Source organism: Corythoichthys intestinalis, chromosome 12 (assembly GCF_030265065.1).
Source record: "Corythoichthys intestinalis isolate RoL2023-P3 chromosome 12, ASM3026506v1, whole genome shotgun sequence".
Lineage (NCBI taxonomy): Eukaryota > Metazoa > Chordata > Actinopteri > Syngnathiformes > Syngnathidae > Corythoichthys > Corythoichthys intestinalis.
In genome coordinates, this window is record NC_080406.1 from 17,841,623 (window position 1) to 17,866,780 (window position 25,158).

A 25,158-nucleotide genomic window follows, 5' to 3' on the forward strand; every position below is an offset into this window, starting at 1 on the left:
TGTTTTTAATTGTTTGTTACGAGAGACCGATGAAGGCTCTAAGTTCAAAGAATGGGAATTTCCCGACAATTATTTAATGATTTGGTCTTTAGAGGGCTATTTAAAATAAAATGTTTTCTTTAAAACAAAAAAAGCAAATTTAAATTTAATGTATATTTTAAACAGTTTAATTTTTTTGTGTTTTTTTTTAAACAAAAAAAATGTATAAATAAATAAATAAATAATATGATCATTCACTGTCAGCCCCTTTCAGGTCAATTGGATTGGAATATTACTGTCAATGGCAGCCAAAGCGAAAGGTATACAGTATGTACGTATTCAGAGTATCGTAGTAGAATCGAATTTATATTGAAAACGCCATTGATGGCGAAAGATGGCCAAACCGTTTGATAGGGGATGACTGGCAGCGCTTATTCGCAAAGTAAAGGGAGAAATTTTTTGGTACCCTGGTTCCAAACAAAATAAAAATAAGGGGGATATTCATGTCACATTGAATAGCTGTTTGTAACTTTCAGTTCCCTGTTGGAAGATTGAGTAGCAGATGGATCCATGACGCGTCACTTGTTTGTATGCACATATAAAGGCCTGCTCATTTATTTATATACCACAGCAGGGGAGTGTTGCGCTTCACTTTCTACTTCTTGGATTCTATAATTTTTGTGTGCTCGCAAGTGCAAATTTTTCATTTTGGAGCTTGCAGTGAAGCTGCCATTGACGGCGATAGACATCCAATCCATCGGACAATGAACAGCAATGAATGATCATATTTATTTGTACAGTATGTTTACATTGTATTATTGTTACTGTATTGAACTTATAAATTAAAACAAATTAAAATACAGCAGTATATTAAAATACTCATTTTAAAAATATATTTTTTGATAAAAAAAATACTAATTTCTATAAATTAAATTAATTAAATATATTTTAAATATAAAGAATTAAATATTTTTAATATGGACCCAATTTATATAAAAAATGTTATTTTTTAAAATTAAATTTAAAAAAAAATGCAACATTTGAATTTGAATTCAATGTGTCAGAGTTATTTCCTTGGATTCCAGATGAAATAAACACGTTTTAGTGGTTAAATTTGAATTTTTGATATATTTATGACTTTATGTTGTTTATAACAAGTATAGCCTCCACCAGTATGTGAAACCAGCGGCAGGTGGAGGTTCTGTTCTCAGTTCCATATGTCTCTGTATGTTCATTTCAAGACAACTCAAGAAGGAATAAAGGGATTGTTATTAGTCTTGCAGGATATGTTTGCAATATGAGACGGAAGAGGTCATTACATTTTGGAGTGATGGGGTCAAAGGTGACATAGGTCAGCAATAAGTTTGTGTTCAAGATAACGCAAGAACGAATCATGGGATTACTCTCGAATTTACGGGACATGTTTGCAATATGAGACGGAAGACATTATTAAATTTTGGGGTCATGACGTCAAAGGTCACAGATTTCAAAAATGGAATTTTGCAAAAACCTGATAATATTTTGTGGCATGAGGGCAAAGATAAAGTGCCCACTTTACCAACTATGACAATGAGAGATGACGCTTTTGTCGCCGAGATGATGCTGTTGTCGCCACGACAGCCGGGTAAACTTTTCCCTCATCGCTGCCTGTCTCATAAAGATGGATTTTTTTTTTTTTGTCTCTGCGGGGTCTGCTCGGCGAGCAGCACGGACTCAACGGCATCTTCCGCTGCACCGGTGGTCCCGGTTGTTCTGCTCGGTCGTCCAGCGCCTGGCATCCCGGGCGTCCTCTCGGTTGTTCTGCTCGGTCGTCCGCCGCCTGGCATCATTCTGCTGGCGCTCCGACCGTGCTGCCCGGCCGTTCGTTGCCGTTGAATCGGGTTGCGGGTCTTACCAAATGCGCTACTGCCCTCCTGTGGCCAGTTTTATTGCTCTAAAATGGATTTTCAGCTTTGTGCTTTGGAGCACAGTTGAATCAGGACCCAGAGATGTCTTTTATGGAAAAAAAAAAAAAAAAAAAAAAACCCGTCAAAGACGTATAAATTTGTCTTTGGGACACTGAAACAATTAAAAATAGAACGTATTTATACTTTTTGGGGAGCAAATGAGTTAAATGATGAAAGTTTTGAAACTTTGACATGTCGAAAGTAGACAGAAGGGAAATTTTGGAATAACGGGAGTCATTTTAACAACAGTTGATTCACAACATTACATTAATTGAATTTAGCTTAAAGTTGCAGATACAGAATGGGGACTTGGGAGTATTTTATGTACTGTTTTTAAATGTTAACTTGATACTAAGCCTAAACGATATATCGTTTAAACATCGCCATCGCGATGTGCACGTGCGCGATAGTCCCATCGCAAGCACGTGCGATAGTTTTTATTTTTTTAAATCCACATACGCCTTGCTTTCTGCTCTGCGCACAGCCTCACACCCTCCCTCTTCCAGCCCTTTGTTCCTCGCAGTCACTGCGGCACTTGCTTATTAAAGTTAACGATGGTTTTGATCTGGCCAAAGAAGCGGGTAGCAATCTGTCAATCAACTTTTAACTTGTTAAACAATTTCTGTAAGGAAGCCGCGCTGGAATTAATGTGTGTGTGTGTGTGTGTGTGTGTGTGGAGACATTGGAGACATATAAAATTGCCAGAAGTGACCATGAGGAGTTTGAAATTTCTACATGTCCCTCCAACGTCACAGCTAAGGTAGATAAACAGAAGCATTTAATAAAGCCAAGCTTTTATCTAGTACAGTACTTTATTCTTCTTCAAAAATAATTTGGTTGGACAGTTATGTTTAAAACTGATCATAATTATGACATTTGAAGTGCTTAAAAAACATTTATTTATATACATATTTTAAATCACTTTGTGGGGAAAAGTGAGAAAAAACATGTCTTATATGTATCTCTTTCCAATGCTAAATCTGAATAAATACATTGAGCACAAAAAACACACACACCAAAAAAAAAAAAAAAAAAAAAAAAAAAAAAAAAAAAAAATTGGGGGGGGGGCGTGCTACTTCGCGGTTTTTCACTTATCGCGGCGGGTTCTGGTCCCCATTAACCACGAAAAACGAGGGATCACTGTACACTGTGGTGATGGTGAGTCATCCAAAGTCTTTCCAAACATTCAAGTCATCTAGTGAAAATTTCTTTTAAGAAAAAATATATACATTTTTTTAATATCGCAATATAATATTGCAATTAGGGGTGTCAAACGATTAAAATTTTTAATCGAGTTAATTACAGCTTAAAATTTAATTGTAATTAATTGCAATTAATCGCAATTCAAACCATCTATAAAATATGCCGTATTTTTCTGTAAATTATTGTTGGAATGGAAAGATAAGACACAAGATGGATATATACATTCAACATACGGTACATAAGTATTGTATTTCTTTATTATAACAATAAATCAACAAGATGGCATTACCATTATTAACATTCTGTTAAAGCGATCCATGGATAGAAAGACTTGTAGTTCTTAAAAGATAAATGTTAGTACAAGTTATAGAATTTTTATATTAAAACCCCTCTTCATGTTTTCGTTTTAATAAAATTTGTAAAATTTTCGATCAAAAAATGAACTAATACCCCGCCATTGTTGATGTCAATAATTACTTACACAATGATCATGGGTGCTGAAGCCTATAAAATCAGTCGCACCCAAGCGCCAGCAGAGGGCGGCAAAACTCTGAAAAACACAACAAGTACACCTTTTACTGTGCTGTCATTTTAATCTGTTTGAGCGGGACATTTGTGCGTTAATTGTAGTGATGCACGATAATGCATTTTTCAACCGATATCGATAACCGATAATTTCCTGCCCCTTCCAGCCGATAACAGATAATGTCACGCCGATAATTTTATTCAAATATGTATGTATAATTTTAAAGTATACAAATATCAAATGTTACTGTGCAAAAATGTAATTAAGTGCTATTTTTTTCTACATCAAATGTGAACAAGTAGTAAATTCCAAAAACTAAACAATGGCAATGACATTGTGTAATGGTAAGCTTTTGGCAACAAATACTTAGGGAGTAAACACCCAAGTTGCACAAAAATGCCTTTAAAAGTAAGCCATTCCTAACGTATATCACATTACTACATTGCAAAAACACCTCCTTAAAACTAGCAGAATTGGACAAAACTATTGATTTCGCACATTTGGAGGCTAAATCAAGTATATAATTATCGGATTGCATTATCGGCTGAATTTCGTTTTATCTTGATTGTCTGTGTGACGTCATAATTGCCATTATCGGCCGATAAATATCATCTCTAGTTAATTGCTTCAAATATTTTAACGGGATTAATTAAAAAAAATAATTACTGCTCGTTAACGCAATAATTTTGACAGCCCTAATTGCAATATATCGCAAACCTCCCAAAAATCGCAACAATAGTTTTTTCCAATATCGTTCAGGCCTACTCGATACTGAAATAGTAGTTTGGTTTAGCCTGAGAGGATTTTTGAACAATTTTGGAACTAATGTACAAAACATTAAAAGCCGGGGGTGGGGTGGGGTGCTGTGTCAATAATCAATTTATAATCGAATCGGAGCCTCTGAATCGTAATCGTAATCGAGAAGTTAGGAGCCCAAAGATTCCCACCTCTAGCGTGCACAGCCCTCAGCCTGAAGTGTGCTGTAGCACACTCATGTTTGTTTGACTTATTTTCTTCTCAATTTTTGATTGTCAAGTTGACCCTCAAAGTCTGCGTGGCCTAAATTTGCTCCTCACATATGCAAATTGCGACCTCTCCCACAGTGGGTGGGTGTCTGCACGGGTCCCACACCGTTGATGGCTGGGGGATGGTGCAAACCAACCACTTTTACTGATAAGTTCGCAAATCAAAGTGCAACTCATTTTTTATTAAAGATGGAGTGATACAAAACTCCTTCAAAAACTTGGACTCGTTTTCACATTTTTGCAAAAGGTGCATTTGGATTAATCTACTCAGACTATAGGTTAATTAGTTGCATTGTGGCACAGCACAAAGCCGTGCCTGCTCCATCCAGTGCCCGCCCATTTGGCTCTACGTCGACTGATAGTGGGAGATTGATTACGTCTCCGGGATTCGCCTTGAAAGGAAGGAAACGCACGGACCAGTGTGAAAAACGTCTGACACGGACTTGTTTAACCTCTTTTCAAAAATTTATATTTTTTACAATTTCGTGGGGATACCCTAAAGTCCCTTGTAGTGCGCAGTATCCCAAAGAGTCGTGCGTACAGGACTTGGAAGTGTTGAGAGATCCGGAGCTCCTCCGCAGTACCGTGGATGTGTGGCGGTAGCACGCCGGGGAGTGGGTTGGGTCGCCCGGCTGCCTGACACACGTCCTCGGGCGGAAGGTGAGCGGAAGAAAGGATTCCTGATTTTTATTTTTTGGAGGTTTTTGTTCCTGCAGGACGTCGAAGGGTAGCGTTGGACCACCTTGCGGGATTCACCTTGCTCCCTCTTTCCGGGTTTGGACTGGTTTTGTTCATCCAGAGGGGGACACATCGTGGGGGTGGTTGAGCCCGGCAAGGCACGATGGCAACCGGTGTGATCCTCGTCGCTTTCGCGCTACTCGGTAAGTCAATTTTAGCGCTTTTTTTCTTCGCTGCATATTTCTGTCGGACACCGAATTTAGACTCCTTAGTCTCACTGAAGGAGTTGTCAGGTGAAGACTATTTATGTCCCTCAAAGGACACCATATTTACTACAAGTAATGAAAGTAAAGAAAAAAAAAACAAAACCTACAAAAATTATCAATCGGCTCAATATAAATGCATAACTAACATTTAATTAAATTAAATAAGACGTTTAGAAAATACATAAAGGGCTAATCATTGGCAATCCCTTAACTTACTGGTGGCCATTGACGTTGATAGACGTCTAATCCATTTTGACTGGAAGGTTGACAGACATCGAATAATAGCTGCCACCCCCCCAGTACAAATGAATAGGACGTCTATCGACGTCAATGGCACTGCAACATGCTAATTCACTTGAATCACTGCAATAACACGTGAGCATCTGTGCATGTGAATACATTGAAGTAGGTTAATGTCATATTTAGACCTTAGTCACAGATTAACCCTATAGAAACAGTTCAGAGTGTGTTTCCTGCTATTGTTTAGGTTTACCACATACACACGCATAATTATGTATCTATAGAAAGAGAGTTAGGTTTTTTTATTCTTCTCATATCATCCGATCTTGATTCTTCACACATTTGGGGGGGGGGGGGGTAAATAGAAGTATGTATAATTGGTACTTTTAAAGAAACTAAATATTAACCAACTGCAGACCCAAAATGACAAAAAAAAAAAAAAAAAAAAAAAAAAATAGAATAACTTTTGGAGGTAAATGTTATTGAGGAAAAAAAAACAGCCCCTCAGGAAAAACCCATTCTTTGATACAGTAAGTGCTTCTTCTTCAATAACTAGTGATTGGCAGTGACAGTATATTTACATACAGAGTCAATCATAACACAATAAATAAAATAAAAATAAATAAGAGAAAAATATAAGAAATTCCCTCAACAATACAGTTAATTGCCACCCTTGAGTGTTTACATACATTGACCACTAGGGGCAGCTCTTGGCAGAGAAGTGAAGGCATTATTAAAATTGTGGAAGAGGAAGAACACATTTTTGATAACCCGTTTACATTCAACGGGTGATAAAACTTGTTTTTGGCAGCGTACAAGACCATATGCTCATGTGTATTGTTATCGTTATTAGGGCTGCAGCTATCGATTATTTTAGTAGTTGATTGATCGATGAACTAGTTAGTTCGAAGAATCGAGTAATCGGATAAGGAACATGAAAAATTAAAATACCAGAAAAAATAAGAGGATCTAAGTCCAACAACAGAACAATTGGCTAACTTACATAGCAAGAGTCAGCCTGCTTAAATGCTATAAAATGCTAACTTTTTTTTTTTTTTTTTACAATGCTCCTAATAAGTGGTTCAGGGACATATTCCGACAAAAAGTGGCTAAATATACCGATAAACTAAATTATGAATGCATTAGAAAACATTAGCTCAAACAAAAACTTACGTCGGTCTTAACAGGGAGCAGTTGGATTCAGCCATGTGAAATTAGGCAGACCAGAGGGCAGTGTATCCACCCTAATCAATAAAACTAAATACAAACACTTTCGAAATATACCATTACAACGCCAATTTAATTAAACGAATATTCGAAGCAACAAAATTTAATTTGAAATTTTTTTTCTAATCGAATACTCGAGTTAATCAATCAATCGTTGCAGCACTAATCTTTATTGTTTAGGAATGTTCCAGAGGAATGAGTGTGTAAATATTAATAGTTTTAGGAGGTGGCGTGATGCTAATTTTCTTGAGCGCTTAAATGGCGTTTTGATTCAATAATTGCATTAAGCTTGCGGGAGCTTGTAAAATAAAAAAATATATATATTTGAATGTACAGTATGTCAAATTTTCTCTTTGTGTATTTAGTCTTATAGTTTACCTCAACTGCAGTGTAATAAACTACTTGAAAACCATGAACATTGGACTGTTTGAGGGACTTGACAAGATCTTCAAAACTATCAGTACCATTTTATGTTGGATTAAAAAGCTAACGGTTGATCACAGAGATTGACCTAAAAAATTCAAATGACAATTACTAAAAGCAAGTTTTATAATTTCATCAATTGATTCACTGCAATTGACAGCACTACACTTCCAATTCATTTTGACTGCAAAGGCGAACAAATGAACGTCTTACGCTGTCAATGGCACTGAAATATGAGCATTTACAGACAGTCCTACCAGTTTTAATGAATTTGATGTCTTTTGATGTCAATGGCACACTAAGGAAGAAGATTAGGGCTAGTGGAGAAAGGAAACGGCAGGGTTCTGACTTTTAAAGTGAGAATTCTGACTTCATTCAAAGGCTTTCCACATCAGTTAGAATTATATAGATGATTGCATTATATATATATATATATATATATATATATATATAATGTGTATTAGGAGTGGTACCCTCTTGGTACCTCACGATACGATACCATTTTGATACAAAGCTCACGATAACGATGATCTGGCGATACGGCGATACAAGGATTATCGATACATTGGTCAGGAAATCATTCTAGGATTTTCTACAACTAATAAACAGAAAAAAGTTTCTGCTGTGAATTGGAATGAGTTTATCACTAGTAGACGTCCAATCCATTTGAACTGGGAGGGTGGCAGCGAATGAACATTCGTTCATTCGCTGCCATCCCTCCCACTTCAAACGGATTGAACGTCTATGGCCGTCAGTGGCAGCCAATGCCAGGCAATGAGGTAATTTTGGGCCATTTAAGGTCTTATACTTATTGATTATCAGTTACTTCCTGTTGATTTGGGGGTATTATATGGGTCACTTCTAGAGGTGTGCGAAATTTCCGATTCATAGATTATTCGCGATGCGGCCGTGCAAGATTCGAGAACGATTCACAAACATCCAAATTCCGATGATTGAAATATGTCATGTAAAGCGGAACTAACACACAGTCAGCGCGGTCTTCGGGACGCAGTGAGGAATGGACCGCATTGAGTTGCTTGTCATTACCCGGATAATGACAATGCTCAACTCACAGCGCTGGCTCAACTCCGCAAGATGAAAAAACAATAATACCTGACTGCTGCCGACAGCCGCTACAAACTACGTCCACATCATGCTACGGTAGGTAATAGATATCATATGTATATAGAACTAGATGCAAATTGAGATTCTCAATGGCGTTAGCAGCACATGTATTAAAAACTAGATGCAAAATGACAGACTTGCCGGCGTTAGTAAACAGCCGCCATCTTAAAGCAGGAGACTTCTCTAGAAGGCTCTGTTGTAGCAAACCTATTTAACTTTTTATCTAAAATACTCCTAAATCGGCAAAATCTTGACTTGAATCTATCTTTAACACAGTTTTAAAATTTTCACATGTCTAAAGAAGACAGGAGCGAAATTATGGAATAATGACAGCAATTTTAACAACTGTAACAGTTGATATACAGAATTAAATTAATTGAATGTACTTTAAAGCTGCTGATACAGAATGGGGACTTGAGTATTTTATTTACTGTTTTGAATTGTTAATTTGATACTGAAATAGTCGTTTATTTAAGCCTGAGAGGCTTTTTGTACAATTTTTGTAACTACTGTACGAAACATTGAATGCAGCTAATAGCTTGGGGGGTTTGTGGGTGTCATTAATAATCGATTTGTAATCAAATCGTTGCCTCTGAATCGTAATTGTAATCGAATCGTTAGGTGCCCAAAGATTCCCACCTCTAGTCACTTCCTGTTTATTTTGAGTTGCAGAACAGGACGTGACCTCGGAATCACCCAAATCAATAGGCAGTAGAGCTGAAACGAATACTCGAGCAACTCGAGTAACTCGAGTTTAAAAACTGATCCGAGTAATTTTATTCAACTCGAGGAATCGTTTAATTTTGCCAGCTCTAAGCATCCCGTTTTGCCCGGGCTACTTTTAATGTGGGACAACGCGCAGACGTCACGTGCGTAGAGGAAGAAGCAATAATAAAAAAAAAAAAAAACCTACCGCAGCCGACAGCCGCTACAAACGACGCCGACATTGCTAAGAACTACGCCTTCATGATACTAGTTTGGTAGCAGGTAGTGTCCGATGCGTCTCATAGATATCGCATGCATTTAGGACTAGATGCGAAATGACAGACTCGGCCACGTCTGGGCAGTGTTAGTAAACAGCTGCCATCTTTAAGCAGTAGACTTCTCATCGCTAATTAATATAACAGTACTGTCATAGGCTCACGTAATGTTAGCCCTTCGGAGGGCTAGGTTTCTATTGATTATGACCACTGTCGATGCGTGGCTAACGTGTCTTACATACAGGCTTTATTTAATCTGTAAAAACACAGCGCTGTAGAGTGATGAGGGTGTAAAATTTAAACATAATAAAGCAAACTGTCAGTTTTAACTCAGTAGCCATTGCTGAATAAGTGTGCTCCAATACAGCAGGTATCATACATTTATTTTGAACACTGCAAAAACTCAAAATCCTACCAGTACTTACAGTTTAGACTAACTTAAAACTTAAAAATAGCTTGACACAAATGGAAACTAAATTGAAACTCGTGGGAAAAACACTTAGCTTTCAAGTGATGTGTGTTATCAAGCGTAATTACATTTTTAGGTAAGAAATATGTTTTTTTTTTTTTTTTTTATATATGTATAAGGTCTAGAAGTTTTTTTGAGTGAAAGCAGTGAATTCTTTTTTCTAGTCACATCTTAGATGCAATTGTTGGCTGTTTTCAACAATGTACATCGAAAATAAAGACATTGATTGACTGAAAATGGTTCAATATTGGATTAAATGTCTTTTTTTCTCATGTATATGTATAATTGCTCTTTACCTAAAGAAAAAAAATGTTTTATCCGATTACTTGATTAATCGATAGAATTTTCAGTCGATTACTCGATTACTAAAATATTCGATAGCTGCAGCCCTAATAGGCAGTAACTCAAACTCACCAGGAAATGACCTGTAAATGCCCTAAAATGAACAGCAAAGTGACCTGTAAATGCCCCGAAAATATGGACCGAATGACTGTGAATGCTCTGGTTTTGAATGAACGAACGTTCCCATTCTAAATGGATTGGGTGTCGAGCACCGTCAATGGCAGCCTTAGATTTAACTGAGACACTATTATGGTGGAAGATTTTGGTAGCAACTTGATGGTTCTTTTTTTTTTTTTAAACATTGACACCTATTTAAAACGATATCTCGATTCTTGACAGGAGCAAATCGATAACCTTTTGGGATACAAAGTATCACAATATATCACCATTTCGATATTTTGTTACGCCCCCCATGTGTATAACAATATCGTGATATATTTTTTCCATATCACACAGCACCACTTTGTGGTAGCTATTTTCCCCATCATCCTCAATTTTATATTTGTTCGTAGCCCTAATAAGAAACCAGACATACAGGCACACCTGGCTGATGCATCACCTCAGGGTGTGACATCACTCATCTTTGTCATCCCTCCTTTAACGTACACGTTTGTGGTTTCCATCCATTCGTCACCCAAGTTCCATTGCATCTCACACGAGCTTGGAATTTACCACGCTATGACACAGTGTGACTGGTAGAAGCAAACATTAGTAGACACAAGCTCGCTGGCAGGGACGCTCGCCCCCCCAAACAAACACCAGATGGCTTTTGCGCCTTCTGGATATGGGAGGCCAGTCATCAACTGAGGTGGGGGGCCGCGGGGGGGCCGGTGAGGATTAGCGTTTGTGCCCGGCTGCGTCTTGCTGTCCCATTTCAGGCACTTTCGCTAAAACGTGGAGTGATTTTGCCATTGATGAATGCAGCAGATTTCATCTATAGTAACCGTTTTGCCACCACTGACGATGACAGACGTCCAGTCATGTGGAGTCCAATAATCCCTCTGCTGTGAATTTAAATGAGTTCATCATTTGTAGATGTCCAATCCTGGACATTGATCGCTGTCAATGGCAGCCAATGAGTTGAGGACAAGCAAGTGGTGCATCTGCTATTACATAATAAAATGAATCACTCGGTGAAATTGGAAGTGCTTGGAGTAGGTGTGTGGAGGTGTGCGAGCATCACGCTTCGAGAGGCTCCGCCATATTTTCACACGTGAAATCTTGCTTACAGTACAGGGGATATTGATTCTGTAAGAACTAGTGCTATGATATGCGGGACAAAAAAACAACACAATATTGATATGCCACGATACAATACATTTTTAATTTTTGGGTGAAAAATTATACAATTAATTTATGACAGTTGCCCCCCTTCACACTCTTATTTTTTAATTAACATGAAAACTCCTGCCACAAATGTTAAATGTAACAAGTAGTGCTGCAATGATTAATCTAGGGCTGCAGCTATCGATTATTTTAGTAGTCGATTAATTGATAAACCATTAGTTTGAATAATCGAGTAATCAGATAAGGAACATGAAAAATTAAATTTCCTTAGCTGAGCCCCAAATGGTGCAAAAAAATAAATAAATGAAGATCTATGTACAACAAAAGAACAATTGGCTACCTTACATCACAAAAGTCTGCTAGTTTAAACTTTTTTACAATGCTCTTAACAAATGGTTCAGACACATATTCCCACAAAAATAGGCTAAATATACCTATAAACTAAATTATGAATGCATTAAAAAAAAAATAGCTCAAACAAAATTTAGCTTATGTTGGTCTTAACAGGGAGCACCTGGATTCAGCCATGTTAATTGAGGCAGACTAGAAGGCAGTGTATCCACCCAAATCACTGAAACTAAATGCAAACACTTTTAACGAACACTCGAAGCAGCAAAATTGAATTTGAATCTTTTTTCGAATCGAATACTCGAGTTAATCGATTAATCTAGTGCTGCAACGATTAATCGATTAACTCGAGTATTAGATTCGAAAAAAAAGATTCAAATTCAATTTTGCTGCTTCGAGTGTTCGTTTCATTAAAGTGATGTTGTAATGGTTTATTTTGAAAGTGTTTGTATTTAGTTTTATTGATTTGGGTGGATACTCTGCCCTCTAGTCTGCCTCATTTTACATGGCCAAATACAGCTGCTCCCTGTTAAGACCAACACAAGCTAGGTTTTTGTTTGAGCTAATGTTTTTTTAATGCATTCGTAATTTAGTTTAAAGGTATATTTAGCCAATTTTTGTGGGAATATGTTTATGAACCATTTGTCAAGAGCATTGTTAAAATAAAAAAAAAATATTTATAGCATGTAAGCTAGTGGACTTTTACTATGTAAGTTAGCCAATTGTTCTTTTGGTGTACATATGTAGATCCTTATTTATTTATTTATGTATTTTATACCGATTGGTGCCCAGCTCAGGTATTTTAATTTTTTTCATGTTTATCCGATTCATCGATGATTCAAACTAACTAGTTCATCGATTAATCGACTACTAAAATAATCGATAGCTGCAGCCCTAGTATCAAGTAGTTCCGCAACCTTAAACTATCCAGTGTAGTAGCATACATATTTTTGTTCAAATGTAAAGATAACTAGTTACTAGTGACTAGTAGTTTTAAGACTGCTATATATTAAATTGGCATAGTATTATTAATACAGTGGTACCTCCACATACTAATTTAATTTTTCCCAGGACCTGGTTTGTACGGTAAGTAGAAATGGTTGTAAGTCGAGTGAGATTTTCCAGTAAGAATACATTATAATTTGATTATTTGTTCCACAGCCCAAAAAACCTACGCTAAATCCATAATAAATACTGCTAGTATAATTACAAATAGCAATTACACATAGCAAAACAAATAAATAATAACAAAAAATCGGAATAGTAATAAAACTGTGATAATAATAATAATGTAACGAATCAGGTTGTAACGTGGCCATTGTGTTTTGCATGCTGTTCAGGAACGCATCGTATGACTGACGACAGAGCGAGAGAGGTGCGGAAGTTTTTCCTTTTTCTTAGGCACCCCACGATTCGATTCGAGTACAATTCAGGGTGCTACGATCCGATTATTAAATGATGATCGTGGTATTGACGATGATCGCGGTTATCGCGATTATCACTATTATCGATGCATCGTACATTATTGCTTAATACAGTAGCCAAACAAATTTATGTCCATTATTTATTTAAAATATCCTAATGATTCAACAGGAACGATGGAAACATGCCCATACAACAAAAAGCTACCCTTAAGCTGCTTTTTTCTTTTTTTTATTTTTTTACAAGAAAGTGAAAAAACATTAACCATTTTAAAGGGAGTACTTATTTCTCTCAACACTACAATGAAATTTACACAGGTGGAATGAATTCCACATTTTCTGGAAACAAAGTGTCTTTAGAAATATGACTTCTTTTAACCAATATACATACTTTGTTTTTTAACAGAATTCTGTACTATTTCGCATGTTTGTAGTGTTACCGCTGTACTTAATCGTGGTTTTACACGTTCTGCGTATGAAATACACGTTAGTGAATTAGCTAATCCAGCAGAACCTTGCTGGGTTTTTTGTGTTTTGGTACTGGTTCTGGTCGAGACAGAAACCAGAGTAAGCTGGATTTCTTAGCAAGGTGTGGTAAAGAACAGGGTTTTAAATGTACAAATATTGATAAAGTGCCTTAAAAGCCATTTAAACCCCCCCCCCCCCCAAAAAAAAAAAATCTGATTATTTTTTAATTAAGTCATTCACTCCGAGCCATTTTCACCGGCGTAACCCCCTTCGCTCCCGGACGTTTTACTGGGTTTTGACTGATTTTGCAAAGCCCACAGAAAATTCTGTTCTAATGCTATATAAACATGGAACCCACCAAAAGAAAGATTAGACTCTCTTCTTTAAGCAGGAAAAAAGTATGCTTATATCTTTTTCCATTCTTTAGAAATCAGCATTAGAAAATAGCTTAGTTTGAGCAGTTTTCCAATTTCTGATGAAAAAACAGAGAAATCGAGCTTTTTGTAAAAGCATACAGTGCCTTGCAAAAGTATTCGGCCCCCTTGAATCTTGCAACCTTTCGCCACATTTCAGGCTTCAAACATAAAGATATGAAATTTAATTTTTTTGTCAAGAATCAACAACTAGTGGGACACAATCGTGAAGTGGAACAACATTTATTGGATAATTTAAACTTTTTTAACAAATGAAAAACTGAAAAGTGGGGCGTGCAATATTATTCGGCCCCTTTACTTTCAGTGCAGCAAACTCACTCCTGAAGTTCAGTGAGGATCTCTGAATGATCCAATGTTGTCCTAAATGACCGATGATGATAAATAGAATCCACCTGTGTGTAATCAAGTCTCCGTATAAATGCACCTGCTCTGTGATACTCTCAGGGTTCTGTTTAAAGTGCAGAGAGCATTATGAAAACCAAGGAACACACCAGGCAGGTCCGAGATACTGTTGTGGAGAAGTTTTAAGCCGGATTTGGATACAAAAAGATTTCCCAAGCTTTAAACATCTCAAGGAGCACTGTGCAAGCCATTATATTGAAATGGAAGGAGCATCAGACCACTGCAATTCTACCAAGACCCGGCCGTCCTTCCAAACTTTCTTCTCAAACAAGGAGAAAACTGATCAGAGATGCAGCCAAGAGGCCCATGATCACTCTGGATGAACTGCAGAGATCTACAGCTGAGGTGGGAGAGTCTGTCCATAGGACAACAATCAGTCGTACACTGCACAAATCTGGCCTTTGTGGAAGAGTGGCAAGAAGAAAGCCATTTCTCAAAGATATCCATAAAAAGTCTCGTTTAAAGTTTGCCACAAGCCACCTGGGAGACACACCAAACATGTGGAAGAAGGTGCTCTGGTCAGATGAAACCAAAATTGAACTTTTTGGCCACAATGCAAAACGATATGCTTGGCGTAAAAGCAACACAGCTGAACACACCATCCCCACTGTCAAACATGGTGGTGGCAGCATCATGGTTTGGGCCTGCTTTTCTTCAGCAGGGACAGGGAAGATGGTTAAAAAAGACGGGAAGATGGATGCAGCCAAATACAGGAACATTCTGGAAGAAAACCTGTTGGTATCTGCACAAGACCTGAGACTGGGACGGAGATTTATCTTCCAACAGGACAATGATCCAAAACATAAAGCCAAATCTACAATGGAATGGTTAAAAAATAAACGTATCCAGGTGTTAGAATGGCCAAGTCAAAGTCCAGACCTGAATCCAATCGAGAATCTGTGGAAAGAGCTGAAGACTGCTGTTCACAAACACTCTCCATCCAACCTCACTGAGCTCGAGCTGTTTTGCAAGGAAGAATGAGCAAGAATGTCAGTCTCTCGATGTGCAAAACTGATAGAAACATATCCCAAGCGACTTGCAGCTGTAATTGCAGCAAAAGGTGGCGCTACAAAGTATAAACGCAAGGGGGCTGAATAATATTGCACGCCCCACTTTTCAGTTTTTTATTTGTTAAAAAAGTTTAAATTATCCAATAAATGTTGTTCCACTTCAAGATTGTGTCCCACTTGTTGTTGATTCTTGACAAAAAATTAAAATTTTATATCTTTATGTTTGAAGCCTGAAATGTGGCGAAAGGTTGCAAGGTTCAAGGGGGCCGAATACTTTTGCAAGGCACTGTACATTTCAAACCTAACTTTGACTTTAACACAGCTATTTTTTGCTTAAGTTACATCCCAAACATCTGAATGTTTTCCTTTTACAAAATAACATAAACAACAAAACAAATAGAGCTTTTGATAGCAAAGTAACAATTTATTTACACATAGCTAACTGAGAGATGACGCTGTTGTGGCCGTGACAGCCGGGTAAACTTTTCCCTCATAGCCGCCTGTCTCATAAAGAGAGATTTTTTTGAGTCTCTGTGGGGTCTGCTCGGCGAGCAGCACAGACTTAACGGCATTGTCTTCTGCACTGGTGGTCCCGGTCGTTCTGCTCGGTCGTCCAGCGCCTGGCATCCCGGGCGTCCTCTAGGTTGTTCTCCATTCGTTCGTCTTCCACCGGCGGCCCGGCCGTGTGGCCCGGCCGTTTGTTGCTGTTGAATTGGGTTGCGGGTCTTACCAAATGCGCTACTGCCCTCCAGTGGCCAGTTTTATTGCTTTAAAATGGATTTTCAGCTTTGTGCTTTGGAGCTAAATTGAATCAGAACCCAGAGATGTTTCCTGTTTAAAAAAAAAAAAAAAAAAAAAAAAAAACGTAAAAGATGTATAAATATGTCTTTGGAACACTTAAACAATTAAAAATAGAATGTATTTATACGTTTTTGGGAGCAAATGAGTTAAAATGAATTAAAAGATATTTTTAACTTTTTTTTTTTTTTTTTTTTTTTAAATTTTCACTTCAAAAAATTCAAAAATTGCCCCGAAAGATCAGTGCTAACCCCTCCCTGTCCAAATAGATTGTCTAACGCTACCAATGTGGTGGATAAATGAGTCAACAGTTGTTAATTCACTATTACACTGGCATGCGAGTTAAACATCTCAAAATATCCGACCAGTAGATTTCAGCAGTGAGACAGTATGACCATGAAAAGTGTTTTTGTTTCCTTTGCATTATTTCCTATGGGTCAAATCTGTCTCCATATTGGAGGTCAACCAAATCCCGACAGGATTGTGTCCAGTCTTGCTATAATTTAGAGCTGTCCATCTTGCCGGATGAGCCAAAAAACAAACTGCTGCCAAGCTGAGCTCCTTGCAAAAACGCCAAACACAAAAAAGAAACCGGCAGTCAAGTTACATCACTTTCAATCTTGCGTCAGGACACTTTCCCCCCCCCTTTTTTTTTTGTTGCTGAGTTTGCAACCAGATGCGTGTTTACGTGCAGGATTATTTGTGTGATGTAAACCCAACGAAGAGCGGCGCCCCAAGGCTCGTGTGCTTGTTAGCTTTTCAAACATGGAATGAGAGGCTTCACTGTGCGTGTGTGAGTTTAAACGTGGGAAGTAGGTTTGCCTGTAAAAGACCGTTTGAAAAAGGGAAGCTGCCTCACCACTAAACCTGTAAATTCTCTACAACTAATGTGAATACGTGCAAAGTAGTTGTTGGATTATGAAATGCATGGATTTGAAGTAACAAAAGCGCTCACAATATGGATTGGTGTCATGCAGTGCTTTGCAATATGGAGAAAAATCTCCGATTACAATATGGGCTACTTTATATCATGATATCGATGCGCCATTTTGAATTATTTGGTGAAATACTATACGACATTTATGAAAGTGTATCCCCTTCTCACTTTATTTTTGATTTGACATGAAACTGATAAGCCACAATTGTAAAATGTATCAAGTAGTGCTGCAACCTAAAACTCCATTGTAAACAGAAGCAGCACAGTAGCATAAATATTTTGCTCAAATGTAAAGATATCTAATTAGTTACTCATAATTGTGACTAGTGGTTTTGACTTTTAGACTTCTGTATATTAAATTAGCCTCATATTGATAATAATACATTAATTAATATGGATATTGGAGTGAATTGTCTGTGTCGTTTATATGTATTACTGTTTTCAATTATTTTGCATGCATTACTCTCATATGGTTGGCAGGAGGAGTCAATTTGCTCCCTATTAAGTGGAGATGGAGACATCTTGGTAATACTATGGCCTATGGAATCCCAAAACGTAGCAAGAAAGTGTACGTAAATTGGGCGCTGTCTACTGGCCAAAAATGTGCATTAAATGAAGAGATGTCTATAGCAATAATGATACTAGAAATGTAAAATGTCATTAGAGAATTTTACATTGTTTTGGCGATATATATATCGTCATATTGTATAGCACTACTGTCATGTCAGTGTAAATACTGGACTGTCTCAGAAAATTAGAATACACAATATTCTAATTTTTTGAGACAGTCCTGTGTATATATACAGGACTGTCTCAGGAAATTAGAATACACAATATTCTAATTTCCTGACTGTCTCAGGAAATTAGAATATTGTGTATACTGTCTCAGGAAATTAGAATACACAATATTCTAATTTCCTGACTGTCTCAGGAAATTAGAATATTGTGTATTCTAATTTCCTGAGACAGTCCTGTATATATACACAGGACTGTCTCAAAAAATTAGAATATTGTGTATTCTAATTTTCTGAGACAGTCCAGTATATATTTTTTTCAAATAAATGGGATTTAACATGCTGTGATAATCCTCAGATTTATTGCAAGTGTTGGTACATTTACAGTGGTATAAAAAAGTATCTGAACTAGGGCTGTCAAAATTATCGCGTTAACACGCGGTAATTAATTTTTTTAATTAATCACGTTAAAATATTTGACGCAATTAACGCACATGTCCCGCTCATACAGTATTCTGCCTTTTGGTAAGTTTTACAGCAAGGCTTTTTGTGCTGTCTAACAGCGAACTCTTGTGGTCGCTTTGCGACATGGTTTATTGTGTTCTTGCCGGTTCAATATGGCTGCACGACATCTTGGGCTGACGCCTACGTTGTAATGTTGTGCTTATATGATCCTTGGACAAGATTTGTCCGTAAGTATGGTTGTTGTAAAGAATGTACATATTATGTTAGTAAGCGAAATGTTATATTTTTTGTATGAGACGCTTTTTGTTTACGTTTAGTGAACCTGTATAGCGTGCTAAGCTAACGTTGTTCCTAATGCAATGCTTGTGTACTTTTTTTTGTAGTTTTACGACTGTCTAAAGAGGACAATGGTTTGAGGCCATTTTATTAATGAATCAGATGAAAAAGGAAGAAGTCTGATTATTAAGGCGTCGTTCACTAGCTGTCTAGCTTTGGAAAAAGTAGACGCTTCGGAGTGAGGACAGCATAGACAGATTTAAATGACAGTAGAGTGAAATGCCCACTACAGTCCTTATGTACCGTATGTTGAATGTATATATCCATCTTGTGTCTTATCTTTCATTCCAACATTTTACAGAATATATATATAATTTACAGAAAAATATGGCATATTTTATAGATGGTTTAAATTACGATTAATTGCGATTAATTACGATTAATTAATTTTTAAGCTGTAATTAACTCGATTAGAAATTTTAATCGTTTGACAGCCCTAATCTGAACCTTTTGGAATTTCTCACATTTCTGCATAAAATCACCATCAAATGTGATCTGATCTTTCTCAAAATCACAGATGAAAAAATGGTGTCTGTTTTAACTAAAACCACCCTAACATTTATAGGTTTGCATATCTTAATGAGGATAGTATGCAAACAATGACAGAAGGGGGGAAAATAAGTAAGTGACGTTTAATATTTTGTGGCCCCTCCTTTGGCAGCAATAACTTCAACCAGACGCTTCCTGTAGCTGCAGATTAGTATAGCACATCGACAGGACTAATCTTCGCCCATTATTCTCTACAAATCTGCTGTAGTTCAGTCAGATTCCTGGGATGTCTGGCATGAATTGCTGTCTTTAGGTCATGCCGCAGCATCTCAATGGGGTTAAAGTCTGGACTTTGACTGTGCCACTCCAGAACATGTATTTTGTTCTTCTGAAACCTTTCTGAAGATTATTTACTTGTGTGTTTTGGATCATTGTCTTGTTGCAGCATCCATCTTCTTTTTAGCTTCAATTGTCTGACAGACAGCCTCAGGTTTTCCTGGAAAACATCCTGATAAACTTTTGAATTCATTTTTCCATTAATGATTTCAAGTTGTCAAGGCCGTGAGGTAGCAAAACAGCCCCAAATCATGATGCTCCCTCCACCATGATTCACGGTGGGGATGACGTGTTGATGTTGGTGAACTTGTTCATTTTTCCTCCACACATGACATTGTGTGTTACTCCCAAACAATTCAACTTTGGTTTTATCAGTACACAAAATATTTTGCTCAACTTCTGTTGAGTCGCCAAGTGACTTTTTGCGAACATTAAACGAGCAACAAAAAACAGCAGTGGCTTCGTCCTCGGATTCCTCCCATGAACACCATTCTTGGCCATAGTTTTACATATAGTTGATGTGTGCACAGAGATATCGGACTGTGCCAGTGATTTATTTAAGTCTTTAGCAGACACTCTAGGGATCTTTTTTTACCTCTCTGAGTACTCTGCGCTGAGCTCTTGTCATCATCTTTAGTGAACAGCCACTCCTTGGGAGTAGCAACACTGCCAAACCCTCTCCATTTGTAGACAACTTCTCTGACTGTCGATTGATGAACATCCAGACTTTTAGAAATGGTTTTGTATCCTTTCCCAGCTTTATACAAATCAACAACCCTTGATCGCATGTCTTCAGACAGCTCTTTTGACCGAGCCATGATGCACATCAGACAATGCTTCCAACAGTTCTTACCAGGTGTGTGTTTTATAGTGGGCAGGGCAGCTTCAAACCACTCATCAGTGATTGGGCACTCACCGGACTTAAATTGTTTGGTAAAAATGGTTTCAATTGCTCTTTAAGTCTCCTTAGGCAGAGGTTTCACTTACTTATTTTTCCCCCTTCTGTCATGTTTTCATGCTGTCCTCATTAAAATATGAAATCCTATAAATGTTTGGGTAGTTTTAGTTAAAGCAGACAATGTTATTACATCTGTGTGAGTTTGACAAAGATCAGATCACATTTAATGGTGATTTTATGCAGAAATGTTAGAAATTCGAAAAGGTTCAGATACTTTTTCATACCACTGTACCTTCAGCTCATTCAGTGCTATTGTGTTGACATGATCGAACGATTGGATGTCTAGTGCTGTCAAAATGGACTGGTCGTTTAGCGCTGTCCATGGCAGCCGATGATTTAATAGGAACCTTCTGTCTGACACCCACCCACCCATCATTGAGGCCTTTTAAAGCATCTAAGAATTTCAACTGTGCAACTGACTTGATGCCCATCCTCGTCCCAAATGGGACCTGACAGCTGCTCCCCAAAACATTTGAACTTCCGTCTTACAGAAAATGAACTTCACGAGTCAGCTGTTCCTAGACTTGGAATGTTGTCCACATGTCAACTGACTTATGGGTAAAATTCCATAACTGGCCTTGTAACTTTTGTCAACATTTCCCCCCACCCACCACGAACGTGTCGAGTCGTGCAGAAGCCCGAGTTTCAGCTCTCATTTTCCCCGCTGTTGTTATTCTGTTCGGCAGTCGCGTGCGTCCTCGTTTGCAGCGTAAGCGCGTCTTTGTGCGTGCCTTTTGTGCCGTTGTTTGCCTCGCATCATAACAATGTTGACTCAAGTGACTTGAAAAAAAAAAGCAGTCGCTTGACAATCGGCTTGTCAGTCAGCCAGCCAGCACCTCTGTGACAATTCCCTGGCTGTAAATAACCGTGAAGGCTCAAATTCGTGTATTGGAAACACGCGTCCGTTGTGCTGCAGGCTGAGACTTCTCTTTGCCGAAAAACAGGCGTGCTTATCTGATGTTTGTTTTGGCTTCACATGTGGGCTCCACGAGGGCTACATCAAGTTGGGACACTGATAAATAGTCTTTTCTATCTACAGGGCAATCAAATGGCCTAGAATTTGCGATGCCGCCGTTAATCGACTACCGTAATCGATTAGCAAAGATTTCGACAACTACTTTGATGGTAGATGAAGTGTTGTTGACCCTACAAGTACAATTGGTCCAAATTGTCTCAGCCTCTTAACTGTAGTACCTTTACATACAAAGTTAATTCGTTCCAGGACCTTGTTTGTAAGTCGAAATGGTCGTATGTCGAGTAGGATTTTCCCATAAGAATCCATTATAAATCCATTAATTCGTCCCACAGCCTGAAAATCTACACTAAATCCTTAATAAATGCTGCTGGTACTATTGCAAATAGCAATTATACAGAGCAAAACAAATAGATTATGAATAAAAATTCGAATACTATAATAATTGTAATTTTGTAATGAATCGGGTTCTAATGTGGCAGATGTGTTTTGCATGGTGTACCTGAACGCTTGCGGGAAAACGAAACTGCGGTGCTGTCAGAAATCGTCATTTTTCGAGCATGTCATCGGATGTAGAAACAAATGGCGAGTCAAATTTTACGTCTGATGTCGATAAGATTTTGTGTCAAAGCGATCGTATGTCGAGGTACCGCTGTATATTGCGTTTCTTTTATTTTTATTTTTATGTATTTACATTTAACTGAGTTCAGCTGTAAAACTAAACACACAACAAAAAAAGACACATTGTGCATTAACATACAATTTTTATATACAATGGAAGACACAAATGACTAGAGGCGTGCGAAATTTCTGATTCTTAGATTATTCGCGATTCGGCCGTGGAAGATTCAAGAACGATTCACAAACGTTCAAATTCCGATTATTGAATTATACCAGGTAAAGCGAAAGGAAAACACAGTCAGCGCGGTCTTTGGGACGCAATGACGAACGGACCGAGAGTAAATATCATGTTCAACTCATGCCGCTAGATAAAAAAAAAAAAAACAATCATACCTGACTGCGGCCGACAGCCGCTACAAACAATGCCCGGTTGCTAGTTGCTACAAACATAGGGCTACAGTAGATATCATATATATGTAGGACTAGATGCAAAATGACAGACGACGTCGGTGTTAAAACATGTAATATTGAACAGAGATGCGAAATGACAGACTTTCCGGCGTAAGTAAACAGCCGCCATCTTAAAGCAGTAGACTTCTCTAGAAGGCTCTGTTGTAGCGAATCTAATTAACTTCTTATCTAAAATACTCCTAAATCGGCAAAATCCTGTCTTGAATCTATCTTTAAATTATGAAACAGTTTTAAAACTTTGATATGTCAAAAGTAGACAGAGAAATTATGGAATAACGGGAGCAATTTAAACAACTGTAATGGTTGATTCACAACAATAAATGAATTGAATGTAGTTTAAAGCTGCTGATACAGAATGGGGACTGGAGTATTTTATTTACTGTTATTTTTGTATATTTGTTTACTGTTATATGTTAACTTGGTACTGAAATAGTAGTTTGGTTTAGCCTGAGAGGATTTTTGAACAATTTTGGAACTAATGTACAAAACATAAAAAAAAAAAAAAAAAAAAAAAAAGGGGGGGGGTGCATCAATAATCGTTTTATAATCAAATCAGAGCCTCTGAATCGTAATCGAATTGTTAGGTGCGCAAAGATTCCCAGCTCTATTAATGACACGCTGTCAAAATTGGCATCACAATGGGATATTTAACACTCAACACGTTGAATATTATACAAGTTCATCAGTATGCATGCTTTATTTTATTTAGTTACTTTTTTTCCATATTTTTTAAACTTATTGAGTTCAACTGTAAAACTGAACAGGATATAATGTATTTTTATATTTTCAATTACATGTTTTCATGCAACACTCGGTAACTTTTCAATTTTGGTCGATTTTAGCGACGCAGGTTGACAAAAGCGGTAGTGTTTTGCCTGAAGGAAGACTGCGTTTCCCATGAGTACCAGCGCACAGTGTTGTAAAATCGGTTTCCACCGGCTATGTGAAGGATAAATAGTGATGAGGTAATGAATACAGTTGTGGTTAACTAATCGCATATGATGAAGTTGATGATAAGAAACGTAAAAAAATTTTTTCTGTATTTTCCCACCAGCCTTACCTTACCTAGTTTTGGTCTAACTCGATTAAATTCAACTGTAAAACTGAATGCACATAAGAAAGAATATGACACATGTTGGATTTGAAGCTAGGTTTATGTACACCTAGCTTAGTTAAAAAGGACATGCCGGAAGTCGATGTAGCTTTTGTGGAGGTTGGCAGGGCACCCGCAGGTTATTAAAAGTATTAAAAAAGCATTGAATTTAGTTTTCCATTATTAAAGGTATTAAAAGTATTAAATTAGCTGTCGTAAGTCTGGAATTTTTTTCACCTTGGTTTTAATTTGGAAGAACATCAACAAGTTTTTTTTTTTTTTTTTTTAAATCCATAACGAAGATGACGCGTAGAATTTTTATGATGCACTGCACTACAAATCATAATGCACCTCGTGCGTGCGCGCTGTTAGCATCATTAGCATCAACATCACAACAGCAGGCAATCGCACAGTACTGTGTGCTAACGTAAGGAACTGCTCAGATGCCTTAGTTGTTATGTTCGACGAAAGCCTCAACAAGACAACCAAGTACGAACAGTTGGACCAGCATGTGAGGTATTGGATCGGCGACCAAGTCGCATCCAGATACTTTGGGTCGCAGTTTATGGGTCATGCGAAGGCAGTGGACCTGCTTAACATTTCAAAGTAAGTTGCCATTTTCTCCAATTAAAATGTGTTAGATGCAATAATGTATTTCTGCACGGTTTGCCTTTCGAATGAATGTGAATTTTGTCGTTTTAACTCAAGAGTTAGCCATGTTCAATGGGGTATTGGCAGGTGCACTAGCCTTAGCATGGATAAACCGGAGTCGTAGATCCACCATCACCCTCAGATACACAACACGGTTGACACTATTATTGGAACGAGCGCGGGGTAACGTTGATCTGAATAACATGGCATGGTGATAAGCAAATTATCATGTGGGTGATAGTAAAACATTCATTCATTCATTTTCCATGCCGCTTTTCCTGATAGTAAAACACCTCCTGGTATATTTAAATGTTTTTCTTGATTGAATAAGAGTATGGATTTTCTCTATCTGATTAAAAGAAATGTCTTCAATAGCTAACAAAGGATAAACATGTGTTTTGTATACTTCTTGTAATGTGATTAGAAAAAAACAATTACCAAGGGAAATGGTCATGTGTAGCTCTTTTATTTTGTGGTAATTAATGGTAAACTACTGC

General features: G+C 37.5%; 1 protein-coding gene across 2 annotated transcripts in view; it reads left to right on the plus strand.

The window, feature by feature from the left end:
* Positions 1–25,158, plus strand: part of igsf3 (immunoglobulin superfamily, member 3) — a 344,912-nt gene that overhangs the window by 35,369 nt on the left and 284,385 nt on the right. The window contains exon 2 of one of the 2 annotated variants that reach the window (XM_057852021.1): positions 5,396–5,560. In XM_057852021.1, the coding sequence (XP_057708004.1) occupies positions 5,521–5,560 (40 nt within the window). In that variant the 5' untranslated portion in view covers positions 5,396–5,520. Of the gene's footprint in view, positions 1–5,023; positions 5,561–25,158 lie in introns of those variants that run through there. The other variant, XM_057852018.1, reaches the window with a different exon arrangement.